This window comes from Antrostomus carolinensis, unplaced genomic scaffold, assembly GCF_000700745.2.
Source record: "Antrostomus carolinensis isolate BGI_N321 unplaced genomic scaffold, ASM70074v2 scaffold44218, whole genome shotgun sequence".
In the NCBI taxonomy this organism is placed as follows: domain Eukaryota; kingdom Metazoa; phylum Chordata; class Aves; order Caprimulgiformes; family Caprimulgidae; genus Antrostomus; species Antrostomus carolinensis.
In genome coordinates this window covers 1-14,634 of record NW_010333120.1, presented here as the reverse complement: position 1 = coordinate 14,634, position 14,634 = coordinate 1, and the positions used below count along the sequence as shown (strand labels likewise).

The window sequence follows — 14,634 nt, the reverse complement described above, 5'->3', positions numbered from 1 at the left end:
CAACTGTTTTTTTTTAAATAGAATATGCCCTTGCAGATAAAATGTCTATAAAACATTGTGTAACAGTTCCTCGTTTAAAAATTGACTATTCAGTGTGTGCCTTCATGCTGAAACTATCTGTAAATTACTTCTTCTGTTGCAAACAGATGAAACTTACTTGACTCCGTAGCTGCAGATGCCCAATTCTTCTTCCCCACCCACCCCCAAAGCTGGGACATGTGCTAAAATTCTTGGTGAAATTAGTAGAATGAGTTGGATGGTTGTTTTACACTCGATGAATTTGAAGAACGTTTCACACTGAAGAGTAGCTATGTTGGAAATCTGTATCTATATACAAAAGTGGGCAGGGATGTTGTATATACTCTTTCATTATGTTGTATAAATGCCCTGAGCTTTCCCGTGGTGTTGTGTCTTCATCAAGTTAAACTGAATTAGAACGTTCGTTTAGATGGTGGCGTTAGGCAGAGGTTGTCCTGCTGAGGACTCTTCCAAGCACATTTTCCTTCCACGAACTCTGCAGCTGCATCTGTTGCTGTTTTCTATGAAAATTTGCACTTGACTTTCAAAAGTCAAATGAAAGATGTAAAAGAGAAAATGTACACAGTGGAAGTCCCAGTTGTACAGCATGCTTCGAGGCATTTCTCTTCCAAATTAGTTGTGTATTTGCTTCTCTAGTGTAGCCTCTTCCTGACTCATGGTAGAGGAAAATGCATCAACAGAGAGGATTTTTTTTGTGGTTGTTCTTAAGTGAACAATTGTAATCTGTTTTGTGTGTGGTTTTTCTTTCCTTGGTGTAATTTTTTCAGTAATATCCTTTAATTCATTTACAGAAACTTTTCCATGTTGACCTCATCTGCTTGCTTTGGGAATACTCTGCATCCAAAACTAGCCTGTGAAACAAGAATGTTGGCTTACAGACTTGAACCACTTACACAGTTGTTGTTTTTTGTTGGGTTTTTTTTTTTAAGCAAGCTTTATCAACCTGTTACTGCTCTGAGGTTTCTGAGCATAACATACTAATTTCTTTTACTGTTTATGTGATTTCTTTAGTTGGTTTCTTGTGTGAAAACCTGAAAATATGCTGCCTGATCCTAGGATAAAACTACACGTGGTGGTCCTCACCTAGCTGTGGGCCTCCTGCCTGTGGAGATGTGAATCTTTCTGAATGGATGGAGCAAACAATCCTTTGTCTCGGACTCCAGCAGCATGTGCCACAGGCCAGTTTCTCTGTGTTAGCTGGTTGTCACAAGCAAAGGATTCACAGCAAAGAATAACTCCCACACATCCAAAAACAACCTTTTGCCCTTAATGCAAGAAAAATAAATACGACTTTCGCAGCCAGCCCCACACATGCTCCATCTGTTAGAGTAACTACCTTAACCTCATTAGTGAGCTTGTTACCAGAGCCAGTGTGACAGCAGTCTGCTACTTGAACAATGGGAGTTTTGTTTTTTAATAATTCCATTTTTCATGAGATTTGTTATGTGTTCTTGCAAGTGCTTTTAAAACAGTTTAAAAGCATTTTTTTCCTTCAATAACTTTTCATGGGGTTTAGTTCATTTGTATTAAGATTCTTTAATAATGTGGAAATCTTCAAATAGTTAGAAATCAGTTTGGTAGATGCAATGTCAGCCGGTGGGACGTGCCTAGGTAACCTCTGCAGTGCAAACGAATATGTTTGTTCAGCTACTCTTTGTTAAGAGACCTTACCAGGCCTTCCTGTTCAGTGCTCAACCCATAAAGTGAGATTTGCTGCTGTCCTTATTCTTTGTTATCACTATTCATACTTATTTCAGGGAATGGAATCTGGTAATAGAAATATTTCCTGGGTTAAGCTTCAGCAAATTGCATCAGATACGTTCAGCTCTGCTTGGCAACCTGTTAATACTGGTAATTCCTTTGTCCTAGGTGGTGTATATACTCTGAGGGTACATCTGGGACATGCTGTTGTGTTACATGTTAATTATTTACTATGACCAGAAGGGAATTTTACATCACATTCTGGATAATAGATTTATGGTGCTTCCTGCTGGGCTTTGTACTGTTGATACAGCAGGAGTAACAGCGAAGGCCATTGCAACAATAGCAGCTACATGGAAAAACAAATAATTCTAGAAAAAATTACATCAGGAAGAAATGGCTGCTGAGATGTATTTCTGGCTGGTCTCAAAGCATCATCGCATCCTGAAGAATAAACCGCTACAATAAATCTTGAATATAATGAGTAAACAAGAGTAGAAAAAGTATGAGGATGTTACTTACACTGGCATCCAGATGTCACAGTGTTTTTCAGGAGCAGAACTCTGTCTTTAGAGGGTTTTCCATGCAGAATGATGTCATCCTTACCTGCCTGGTTTAGAGCAAAGCTCAGCTGTGGATCCGTGCGATGAAGGACTCCTGAGGTACGGGTGTGTTACACTGGCTGTGTGCTGTCACCCAGCGACCTGCGCTTCTCCTTATTGCAGTGCCAAAAGTATTCAGCCTGGGGAAAGACGCCTCTGCTGTCTGTAGCAAGAGTTGTTGCAACTTTGCTGTATGAACAGGAATGTGAGTGACTAGATAGCAAAGCTGAAACCTCTTCTGTGTGGTGGGATGGGGCTGGCACTTTCAGGATCAGCATGAGCAATTTATGACACTTGTCTGTTATCTCCAACATCTTTCCCTGACTGGCTTCCTCTCTGTCTTGCTGAACTGGGAACACAGAGTGTGTTTATTGACTCCCAGCTCTCTGATGTGGTTCTTATAAATCTTTGCCCTTTGGAGGTCAGTGCCCCTCCATTATGAGAGCCTCATCTTGCTGATTCCCAGAGCTGCTCTGCAGCTATCGATCTGTTGCACTGACTTGACAAACCCGAGTGAAACACGGAGCTAAAATTTTATCTGGATGTGAACTAGCTCCCTCAATTCCCTTTCCGGAAGGAAGCTTGGCTGGGCAGGGGGTAGCTCAGAAAATACTGGATAAACATAAAATCCTTCTGCAGATTGAGATGTCAAATGAAAGTAGCCAGGGTATAGCCTGCAGCAGCATTTTGCCTCCAGAAGGCATAAATACTTCTCTTAGGAGGTACCTGACTCTCTTGAGGAAGGTGCAGTGTAAAAAGGCTCCTCTACTTCAGGGTAACTCCTGTCTTTGCTGTAACCTTGCTGAGGCCACGTGGGTGGCTGTGTCCTGGCAGGGTGCTCTCAGCTCTGCTGCCTGGGACAGGGTGCCACTCTCACTGCTGGCATGTCCTGAGCTGCCCTGATCACGTTACCAGCTCAGCAGGTGGTAACACACTTTCCTAGCAAGCAACCTAGAAGTGTCAGTGCTCAAAGACAGAGATGAAGTTCAGGGAAAAGCTAATTAAAACCACAGAGCTTAGCTCAGTGGCCAGTGTACTGTCAGTGTGGGAGCGTGGGCGATGTTCTCTGCAGCTGCAGAGAACTGTTCCCCTGACACCAGGTGCAGCCAGAGGTTACATATTTCACTGTTATCTTTCAGTCCCAGTTGTATGATGGGTGGTGAGGATGACAAGGGATTGGAGTGTTCATTTCTTGAACTCCATCAAGATTCATAAGTAAACACGCATCCCTGAACTCTCTGGATCAGCTACCCAAAGCTGCAAGCTGGTGCCAAGGATATGGGCAAAGCAAGCTCAGAAGGTGAGGGAGGACTAGCCAGGGGCTGAATGAAGGTGCACTGGCCAAAGACATAGACCAATTTATTAATTATAATATTTTTACAGTCATAAATAGTAAAGGCAGCTTATAACAATGGAAGGGTTCTCCTTCACCCTCACTTCTGGGACACCAGAGGAAGTGTGCTTGCCAGATGGGAGCAGGGCAGGTCAGGAGGGCCAGGAGCTGCCAGCTCAGACAGAGTGCCTAAATACCAGATAGCCCTGGCATGAAGTGTTATGAGCAGGGAGGTGATAAGTCAGGAGCATGCACATACAAGACAAGTATTGCCCATTCCCACAAAGCGGTTCACAGGGAAGGCTTATGATCTGTGACCACTGTGGTGCAACCATCCTGGGAAGAAGGCAAGACTGGCCCTGCAGAGGTGAGTCCGTGTGGGTCAGAACCATCCCTTGCAGGGATGGGCAGGTCATACAGAGGTTCAGAATATGTACTGGAGGAATGGAGGCAGCAGCAGCATTTGTAGCGTCCTCATATCTGGAAAAAAAAAGCCCAGTAGGACAATATCTCCTCCCTTACCAAAGACAGGGACTGAGACAGGCTCGTTTGTTCTGGCTGGTGGCAGCAATTACACAATATGCTGCTGAAGCTGTAGCTCTGCTGCTTGGAAGATGTCTACATCGCTGACAAGTCCCATCCTGACAAATGTAAGGGTCTTATCACAAGCATACAAGAGCCCTGTCAGCTGTCAGGCGATTATCCATGTGTGTACCTGAACATTTTTCCTGACCAAAACAGGTATTCATAGTTTAGTGCCACCCTAGGCTGGCCCAGAAAAATGCTTCTACTGACTGATTACTAACCAGGCATCTCCTTATATATGCAAGCAAGGGTGGCACCGTGTGCTCCCACCACCACTAGTATGTGTAGCCTTTGCTGTAAAGCTGTGGAGGGAGGCTCCCAAAGTCTGGCAGATAAGTCACATTCTCATCCAGGTGAGAAAGAGGCACTGTGTCCTCCTCACTGATCTGCCGGTCACACTCTGCCTTTAGAGTTGGCCGCTGGTGATCAGGGAAGGCCAGAGAGAACAAGGCTTCAGGCTCACACACAAACTTGTACACGTAGCGCTCTCCAGCCACCTGCAGGGAAGATACAAGATGAATGGTGCACACAGGCAGCACTAGGCTTTTGCAAAAGACACCTGGATGCTCTAGCCCATTGTCCCGAGACATGTCAGAGTTGTAAACTTCTCCTTGTGCTGTCCTCCTGCTGCTCTGGTCTCCCCTAGAACAGTTCCTGGGAAAAGGGGTGCTGCTAGCTGACTCTTTGTCAGGCAGCAACAGCATCAACCAGTCTGTACTGTGACACAGTTACCCTCATAGTTACCCTCTCCAGTGCCCTGCATCTGGAAAAGACCATTCCTACCACATAGGACCAACTCCCAGGCAGCCTTTCTATCACCAGCAGCAACTCTAGACTGATTATATGTCCTTGCAGCTGCATAAATCCCAACTCTTCTGACTACAGACAGAAAAAGAAAGAAATTATTCCCCTGTGTTTTATTTCCCATATGTTGTCTAGATTCAGCTCCTTTACCCTTTCTTCATTTCACTGCTGCAAAGAGAAGTTGTGGGGAAAACAAGCTCAGGATGCCTGGCTAGCTCAAGTACATTCTGCACCTGTAAGTCTTTCTATCTCAAACCAGAGAAGCATGACTAAAGGCATAAAACCTCCATCTGCTTTGCAAACTGACCTTCTGCATGATGCCTTTCTCATAATAGTAGCGAAGGGATCGGCTCAGCTTGTCGTAGTTCATGGCTGGACGGTTCTTTTGGATACCCCACAGCCTGGCTACCTGTAGAATAAAGCATTAAAAATGCATTAATGGCTTAACCCAACCCACGGGCAAAAAACCCCATTATCCAGCTGCTTGTCCTTTGAGGAATGGTACCATAACACATACAAACATTTAAATAATAGACTTAAACAATAATTATTCAGCAGCTTTTCAACAAGGAGAGTAGAACTCAAGCTGAATCACCCGGGATCACAGACAGGCATTCTTCCCACAACAGAGCTCGTTTGCTGTCATCACTTCTCCTCACTCTCCAGTGCTCTGAAGACTTGAGGATGCTAAAGGACTACTTCATCCTATGCTACACTTTGTCTTCAAGGATCACATCCCACCAAAACAACTCTGATGCACTGAAAGGGCTGGTAAAGGTTGGTATGTAGCAAGACCAGTGCTAAATGCAGCTCTAATGATATGAACAGATATTACAGACACATCTCCCAGACATTGTCAGATATTGCGGGTTTTGGAACACGGCGGCATTAGAAATTATACCTTAGTTAACCTCCTTTTGATATAAGAATATATTTAGACCAGGACATAGTTTCTTCCAGATTTTCATGAAAACTTTTGTGATCAGTGGGGTTCAAAACTCCAAACCTCAATGTCAGCCTCACCAATGGAGTGTGGTAAGACAGCACAGGTCCCTGCAAGCTTGAGAGTGAAGTGTCCAGGGAAGTGGATCATTTGCCTCACTGCATTGCTGAGACTCTAAACTTATAAGCAGCCTTTCTTAAACCTGATATTTCTGTCACCCAAGTGCTTTGCCCTCTTTTAAAAACCTTGAGTTGCTGCAGCGTCTAGTGAGTACCACTGGTAGGCAGGAGCCTTCACATGGCAGAAGAAAAGGCACTTGGGAATTTGCAGCCTCAGAAACAGCGACTGCTCTGCCTGAGCCTGTAGAAAAGCTAAATAGTTTCACCTCTTCTGGCTCTATGAGCTTGAACTCCATCCCTCTACCAGTCCAGGCAATGAAGTGGGAATTTGTCGGATCATCCAATAAAGCCACAAGAAATTGCCAGAGCTGGAGAGATCCACGTCTCTGGTATGGAGGTCCTTCCCGGTAACCTCCAGCTTCCTGTTTGATGTCTCCTGCTGAGAACAAACAAGGTGTTTCTAAGAGTAACAGTGCAAAAATAGTTGCAAAAAGAAGCACATTTCACAAATGTTTACCTGTAATATTTCAGTTCACTTAAAACAGAGCAGCCAGTTCACCAGCAGCTCTTCCAAGAGAAGCTCTGATGAACCTCACAATTAAGCTACTTATGCTAGAAGGCCTGTTTGCTGCTAAAAAAAGCACAAGAAATGGGATACCAAGAAGCCAGGTATGAACCACAGCTACCACACCTGCAAGAACACAGTGTAACGAGCTATGTAGGCAGTGATCAGGGGGCTAGCAAAGACGCTGAATAACCCTATCTTACACCCAAACTGTGAGCCGTTCTTTCCCAACCTTCAAATTTTTCTGGAACAACACAGACATCATCAGTAAAGGACCTCATCTGCTTGTCATAGCTGCAGCCTGAAAGAGAAAGCAACACAGGCAGTCACAGCCAAAGCCAGGGCAGTACTAGAGGGAAATGCAATGCGAGGAAAAGAAGACAGGCAACGAGTTTCTTACCTAATTTATCTTCTGTGTTTGAATGGCTTGAGTAACTCTCAGCATTTATGTACGTGGAAGGACAGCCAGGAACTTCTGCAAAACAATTAACAAACTCATTTAATTAAAAAGAACGGGAGACAGAATGATCTTGCTCTCCAGAAGTAGGTAGGTAAGTGCAACTCTCTAACCAATGTCCTTTTAGGGCTGTCCTAAAGGGTTAGTGTCAGACTGACAACTTTTTATGTCTCAGCCATCCCACCACAACTTCATCATGCTTCCAATCATGAATTACACTAGTTAATTTTTGTGGTACTATCACATGATGTCCTTCAGAGTAGCCAGGCATATTTTAGATCTATTTATCAGAACAAAGCTGTTTTATCTTGCATGGTGAGATCCAAAAACGGGGCATCAGCTCTCTCTGTGACCTACCACAGCGAATTTCCAGTGGGTGTCAACTACTGATGAGAGACCTCAGCACTGAAAGCTGACGCCTGCCAGCTAGGGGGGGAGAGCTGCATCTTTGCCTCCATTTTGTGAATTAAATTCTTCTGCCTTCAGTCAGGGAAAAGGCACAGGGCAGTGTCATGAGCTGCAGCTCAGACTTGTGCAGTGCAGCCTGTGCACCCAGAGCGGCTTTCCTCTGCCAGTGCTTTGAAGGTCCCCTCCTCCTGCAGGGATCCGAGACAGGTTTTCTCTACAAGCTCCAAGAGATACTCCTTCCTTTCTGCTACCATCTACAGAACATTTTCAGTATAATTTCTTCAAAGCTGACCTCACCTCTCTCCCTTTCTGCAACCTACCTGCTCACAAATGCCCCTGAAGACAAAAACTCCTGGTGGAACTGGGAATGCCCTTTTCTCCATTTTTGATGGTGTAAGCGGGCTAATTGTGAATTTTGAGAGTCTCCTCAATAGCTACTTACTCTCTTGGAAAAAAAATGCATATCTTTAATCTAGTTTGAATGGGTTGAACATCACCTTGTAGCTCCTGTATCTTGTTAAAGCTTCCCACTATCTACTAGGAAGTCCTTCTCAGAACACAGTAGAGGAAGTGAACGGCCCGGCCTTCTCTTGGATGCAGTAAACAGACAGAACTGGTTCTGTTTCCTGCTACACAGCCAGTTTCCCAGACCACACATGCTCCTGAAATGAAGCAGTACTATTTCAAAGCCCAAAGACCACCAGTGATGGATGTTCACCCACAAGGTCGCTCACCCCTGCTGATGCCTGGTTTACACAGGCTATTACGAGAAGAGCTATTTCTGCCTACCTGAGTCGTACACGTAGTCCACCCGCTCCTGCTTGATCACCACAGCTGCTGGGTACTGATGGCTGCTGCCCGCCCGGCTTGCTTGCTCATACTGTGGGTCATGGTACTCCTGTTTGAAGCCCTGATGAGGGTACTGGAGGTGGGGTTCCAGCATCTGGCGCTGGTAGGCAATGGGGTCTTCCTGGGCCATGCCCTGGGAGGAGGGGAAGGAACGGCACATCTCCACAGGTGGCTGGTACACAGAGCTAGAAAAGGGGAGAGGACATGGGATGGCTGCTATCTTGGCCATCTGATCTCAGCCCTGGTGCAGGGCTGGTTGAGGGACAGAAACTTCCTCAGCCTCAGTATGTTACTGAGAAAGGGACCTCAGTGAAAGATGTTTCCAAGGGCAGCTACACAGCTCATCATTCACCAAATTTAACAGGCTTAAAGTTATAGACTTTTTCAAATCCCAGGCAGCAGGTACTTTGGATGGTGGGAATCTTGTGATTGCTGGAAACTGAGCGCTTTAATCTGGATGTTGTAGCCTCTCCTCCCTGAATCAACAAGGAGGGGAATCCCTCTTGCCAGTGCTGCCTCCTCCGAGCAGTAACTCACCTGTTTTTGTTGAGGTATCCGCAGCTGGATGTGGACTGGGGTGGCCCCACAGGGGTCAGGAAGATTCTCTCCTGCCTAGGGAGCTGTTGGAGCGGTGTCTGTATCGGTGTTCCTGGGCTGGGGGACTTGATTCCAACTTGTCTGGGTTGATCATAGGCACTGTGGTAGTCAAACAGATATTGGAGCATTACAGTTCTCTGAGAAGGACTGGTGGCAGTGCCTGGGAAGAACATGTCACAGGCAGACAGGCCGTCTCTCTATGCAGCCACCTAGGCCAGAAAACTCCTAGCATAAACTCCTTTCTTTCTGATTATTGATTTCCCCCCCACACAACAACAATAACCCTTCAAGCAGAAAACTGGATAAGGCATCTGTACTGAGGAAGCCATACTGGAACTCAGGCAGGTAGCTGGGACTGGGGGCAGCGGTGTCAGGGAGCTCCTTGCGGCACGTATTTTGGAAAGCAGTGGGGGGAAGACAGGCATGTGAGAGATGTCGAGACTGCTCTCAGCATCAAGACAGCTGAGGAACAGCACTGGGGAGAAGGAAAAAGAAGGCAAGGCCAGATCTACTGTACACAGGTCTGAGCTATCCCCTGCAATAAATGGCAGCGTGAGCAGGCTGCAGCGTGTGCGCGCTGCCGTTACCCAGCAGACAGACCAAGTTGTTGTCATAACACTTGGTTTTAGATAATGCAGTAGCACTTGGTTCCATCACAGCTTCTGTCCCTCCCCTGTGTCTGCTGTGTTACCTGGTGTAAAGGCACTGCTCTCCATTGTGGTACTGGAATGGCTGCTTATGGTTGCAGGACAGTGTGGGGTCGGAGGAGGGACTCTGCGGCTCCTTTTTAATCTTAGCAGGAGAACTGTGAAAAGCTACTGTGGAGAGAAATGAAAGATGTAGCTGACACTTTTTTTTACTGAGAGGTATTTTTATCAGCCAGTAAAAAGTCAGTTGAGATGCCACCACCTTCTCCTTGTTCAGCTGGCTCCAAAAGAAACAAAATACCAATAGGCACAACCGTTCACTGTACTTCCCTGAGCTTTGCCAGTGGTTTAGTAAGGTTTGTGTGATATACCAGCCTTAAAAGAAAAAAAACCTAAGGTAGTGTTAACATGCTTTGTGATAATCCGGAGCACTTGGAAAAGGATTTAGAGTGGATATTTCCTAAGCTGTTCAGGGCTGAGACAGTCATTTTCTGTTATGTCATAAGGGGTAGCATGCTCATATTCTGTTTTTCAACACATAAAAGCAAAGTTTTGATTTGCATCGTGCGAAATGCTCTTTCACTGACACACTTGGTAAGCACGTCTCGTGAGTAGCATTACCATGTGGTGCTGTATTAAACTGTAATGCACTAATACCATGACACATTGTAGATTTCCTGATAGTATCGTTCGTCCTGTAGGACAATAAATGTCAAGTTTTTGTAGACATAGCTACAAAAGCTGAAGGTTTGCTGGGGGAAAATACCATTGTATGTATTGCACACTGTTACAGGCTGTTACCAGGCCAACTTGCTCACAGACACCTTACACGAGTAGTGTTTTCAGAAGCACCTAACCAATTTAAATAGCTAAAATCCCTTTTCAAAGGAACTGCAAAACAGAAGTCTGACTTCCAAGTCCTTGCTTTCACTAGAATATACCTCCAAGTTCAAAGAGCAGCTTGCTGTCCTCTCAGTAGACTCCCTCTGAAGTATCTAATTTCATTAATTGTATCAAATTTATACTTCAGCACTTGGGAAAAGGCCAGGCCCTTCCAGAGGATACAACAGTTCCTGGGTGGGAGGCTGCCACGCTGGCACTCAGCAGCTGCCCAGACAGTTTCCAAATGGAGGTTTCCCTTTATTGAATCTCTTCTATGCTAACAGGACAACATCCCTGAATGTGGGATTGGGGGAATCTTGTAACCACTCTGCTCATCCAAAACACCAATGGCAGTTCAGGAAAGAAGTATAAAGGTTCCTTTTCATTTTCAGTGTACTGCTCTGTGGTCATGGCCTGATGCAGGCAAGGAGGGATATTTCTGGGCTGGTTAGAATTTCATTAATAACAAATGTGGGTTGCAGTTTACAGCACCAGGAAGTAGGATGTGGGTATTGTTACTTCTTATGCTTAATTAAATCCAGCAGGGAACAAAACTTCCCTCACTAGTTCCTCAGAAAAGCTTATCCTGGCTGAAGGGCATGGTAAGCATCTTCTACCTTTGCCTCTGGGCTCTGCTGCTGCTGTTAGGAGGTCACTGACACTTAGGAAGTAGGGAAAAGTAACTCCAGAAGGGTACATAGGTCTAGGATTATTTTTTTTTCAAGCAAGGAAAAGATCTACCCTCCAAATCACAACTGTAAGCTTTTAACAAGGCTAGCTCCAGTCCTTCTTTGACAGCTTCAGGCTGACACAATGCTGCTTACAAAGCCTGGGATGTTCAGAGCTGTCATTACAGTTTTAAAGATAGAAAGTAACATCCTGATCTGTTAATACTTCAGATTTTTACCAACCTTATTTCAGGACTGGCCTGAACTGTATGTGCACCAGCCATCCTCAAGCCAGTTCTCCCTCACATAAAGAACCCATTGTCCCTTCAGAAGTGTCCCCATAAGGGACTGTGGTAGTTACCACTGCACAAAGGTACTTTTGTCTTGTCCAGATGTGGACAGTTATCCTGGGGTTTTTTGTCACTGTCAAAACAATGTAGAAATAAGATAAGCCTCAATGTTTGTGTGTTGCATTTGCACATTTGTTTGGTTTAAGTGTATCCTGCCCTTCTCTCCCGGATGCGTGATCACCTTCATGCTACTTACAGTTTTCTGAATGAAAGTCAGGCACAAATTGCTCATCACTGTCTGGAACCTGAGCTGCCAGGGGAGGGAGGGAAGGAGGAGGGGTGGGGGGTGTGGAGAGAATGGAGAGAGAGAGAGAGAGAGGAGAATTAGATTTGGCACTTTGTGTGGTATAATTAACAGTAAAGTAGAAATAAGTCAATGCAGGAAAGATCTGGGCTTTCGCTGGGGTGGACTTTAGTGACTAAGGATATTTTCCCTTTGTAATTAATGAATACAGTTCTGCAGCTTTACCTCTTAACAGCCTGCCAGTTTATTAGCTCAGTTTTCATTAGAAACATAACATGCAGTGATTTTTTTTTTTTAAGCATTTAGCATGGAGAAAACAACTACCAACTGATAAATTTGGCAAGGTTGTGCCAAAGTGATGAGTGGAACAGGAAGCTTCTGTGCCTTCATCTACAGCCTTTTCAGTAGCTCCAGCAGCAGTGGATAGCTTGGCACTAGTGCAATAGGCTGGACTTTGTAAATCAGCAGGGAGAGGCCATTTCAGAAGAACAAAAATAAGGTATTTGGTAGCAGGAGAGAAATGGTTAATAGTGCCATGCATGTGTGTGTGACTTTGCAAATGGGAAATGTAAGAGGAAGTGCTGGTGCAGTTAGAGAGAACCTGACAGCAAACAGCTGCTCTTTCTCCACAAGTCAGTGCAGTAAAGCTGATTTCTAGGCGTCTGCCCTGTGGACAGCATTGCCAGTACAACTCCAAGAATAACAGCAAGGTCTAGGATATTTGAATAGTTCAGTTTGTCCAATAAAGATACCTGAAAATCTGTAGAGGGCTCATTTACCTTGAGCAGCCTACCTCACTGGAACAAGCTGTTGCTGATTGTGGGAAGAAGTGAAATAGTTCACAACACGAGCATCTTGGTGTTAGGAAACTTGGGTCTCAATGCTTCCTTTAGACAAACTGGCAAGACTCCTGGGTTTGTTTGCTGACTTGAAAAGTCAGCAGCACACTCTCTAAATTGGTGACTCTTCATAACTCAGGGGGTCATTTTTATTCTGATTTACATGAAAGACTGGACTTTGCCAAAGCTGTAAAGCCCACATGGATCAAATTTTCCACAGTATCCAAAATGGAGGCACTGGCAGAATCTTTCACTGGGTACTTCACAGTATGTTTCATCACTTCCTGGAGTAAATACTTATTTTAAATGAAAACTTTAGATATCAGAATTCTTTTTCCTGTGATGCCTGTGAAAGATGTAACAGTGGTTGGAAGCTGGAATCTAGTGAAAACTGGCAGCTGTGCCGACCCTTACGGCATCACTCCTGTGAGTGTCTCATCTGCCTGGACATCGCTGCCTGCCTCAGGATACACAGGGAAGTGCCTCTCTCCCCTCCTTTTCCCTTGCCTTCATTTCATGAACAAATGCTGACATAGAGATATGTACAAGACATTAATGAAAAAAAACATTTTGACCATTCAGGAAAATAATTTGACATACTGGTAAGTGCAGAGAAACACTTGGACTCTGACTGGGGGCTATGAGATGTTAAAAAAAATATATATATCTGCTTATATTCTAAAAACATACAGTAGGGTTTGCATTATCATTTACTAATCGTTCTACAAACACTCTGCTATTGTCAAACATATAGTAAGAGATTCTATGCAAATACTTTAGATTAGTGAGCTAAAAATATTACCAAATATTAGAAAGCCTACCAAAGATCAAGTCTGAAGCAAATTTATCTTATTGGCAGCTCGAGGTTTATGAAGATTTATGAGCAACTAGTCTCAAGTATGTGTGGGCATTCAGCAGATCTATTAGATTAATAGCTATTAATACCTATTTTTCTGCCCTGATGTAAGTTAGGCGAGTGTCGCAATCCTGGAACAACCTCCAGGTAATTCCTCTTGCATCCTTACAATCCTCACACTCATTAGTAATGCCTGATCAATGTAATTTAATTTCAGGTTGAAATGAACACATAAACATTTGATTTTTTTTTTTTTCCCCCCTTAATAATCTTACTTAGTTGGCAAAAAAAGAACAGTTCATCAGGATTGTCCTTCACTTGGGGCAGAATCAGGGGAAATAACCCTGCTCAAAATGCCATAAATGCTTTTATATTATTATATTACCTATACCACAGTAAGTACTTTTATATTTATGAAGAGTTTGTACTTGAGGATATGTTTTGAATTTTCTGGAAAATGTGTCATTTGTAGTACTGGAACTGGAGCAAATTCACTATACTATTTAAAACTAGTTGGAATTAACGAGAGTCCCTGGGATTGAAGTTTTCTCTTCCTTGAAGTCAAAACAATTTAGACAACAGACTGAGCAATGGTAAATTCCAGGAAGGTCCCTTCAAAGAATTATCTTTAAAAAAAAAAAAGGGAAGAGAAGCACTTTTCCCCACCAGTTAAACGAATGGTTTATTCTCGAAACCAACAAAGATCGGTGACAAATTAGCATAAAATCGAATCCGTTACAGTCGCCTGAAGTGAAAATTGTAACCAGGAAAATGGGCAGCTGCCAAGTTTCATTCACAAGCAAATCCCCGGGACAATCGCGAGTCACTCGGGTTCGTTTGCACGAGCCGGAGGTTGGCGGTTCTGACAGAAACACGGAATGTTTGGCAAACAAAGCAAAGGAGCGGTGCGAACAGCAAAGGGTGAGCGACTGGAAGGCGAACAAAACGAACCAGAGCAGGGGAAAGGGAGAGCAGCCTACCTTCTGCCAGCCAGGTCTCCTGGAACCGGCTCAGGTCCTGGAAGAGCTCTGTGTGAAAAGCGAGAGGTTTCCTCAGCGGAGCGCCGGGGAGGGACAGCGGGATGCTCCAGCGAGGGCGATGCCGGGCGGAACGGGGACATGGGGGCGGAGGCGCAGGGGGAGGACC

The 14,634-nt window shown here is 44.6% G+C and overlaps 1 protein-coding gene across 1 annotated transcript; it reads right to left on the bottom strand.

Annotated features, from left to right (window-relative positions):
* Positions 1-4,535: 4,535 nt before the first annotated feature.
* On the bottom strand, positions 4,536-14,516 carry ETV4 (ETS variant transcription factor 4; the record flags this gene model as incomplete). The annotated part of the gene is made up of 10 exons (XM_029086436.1): positions 4,536-4,757; positions 5,372-5,473; positions 6,393-6,565; positions 6,924-6,992; positions 7,092-7,166; positions 8,346-8,590; positions 8,943-9,101; positions 9,694-9,820; positions 11,746-11,799; positions 14,469-14,516. Coding segments are annotated over 10 exons (1,274 nt in total), but the record flags the coding sequence as incomplete, so codon positions are not given.
* Between the last annotated feature and the right edge of the window lie 118 nt (positions 14,517-14,634).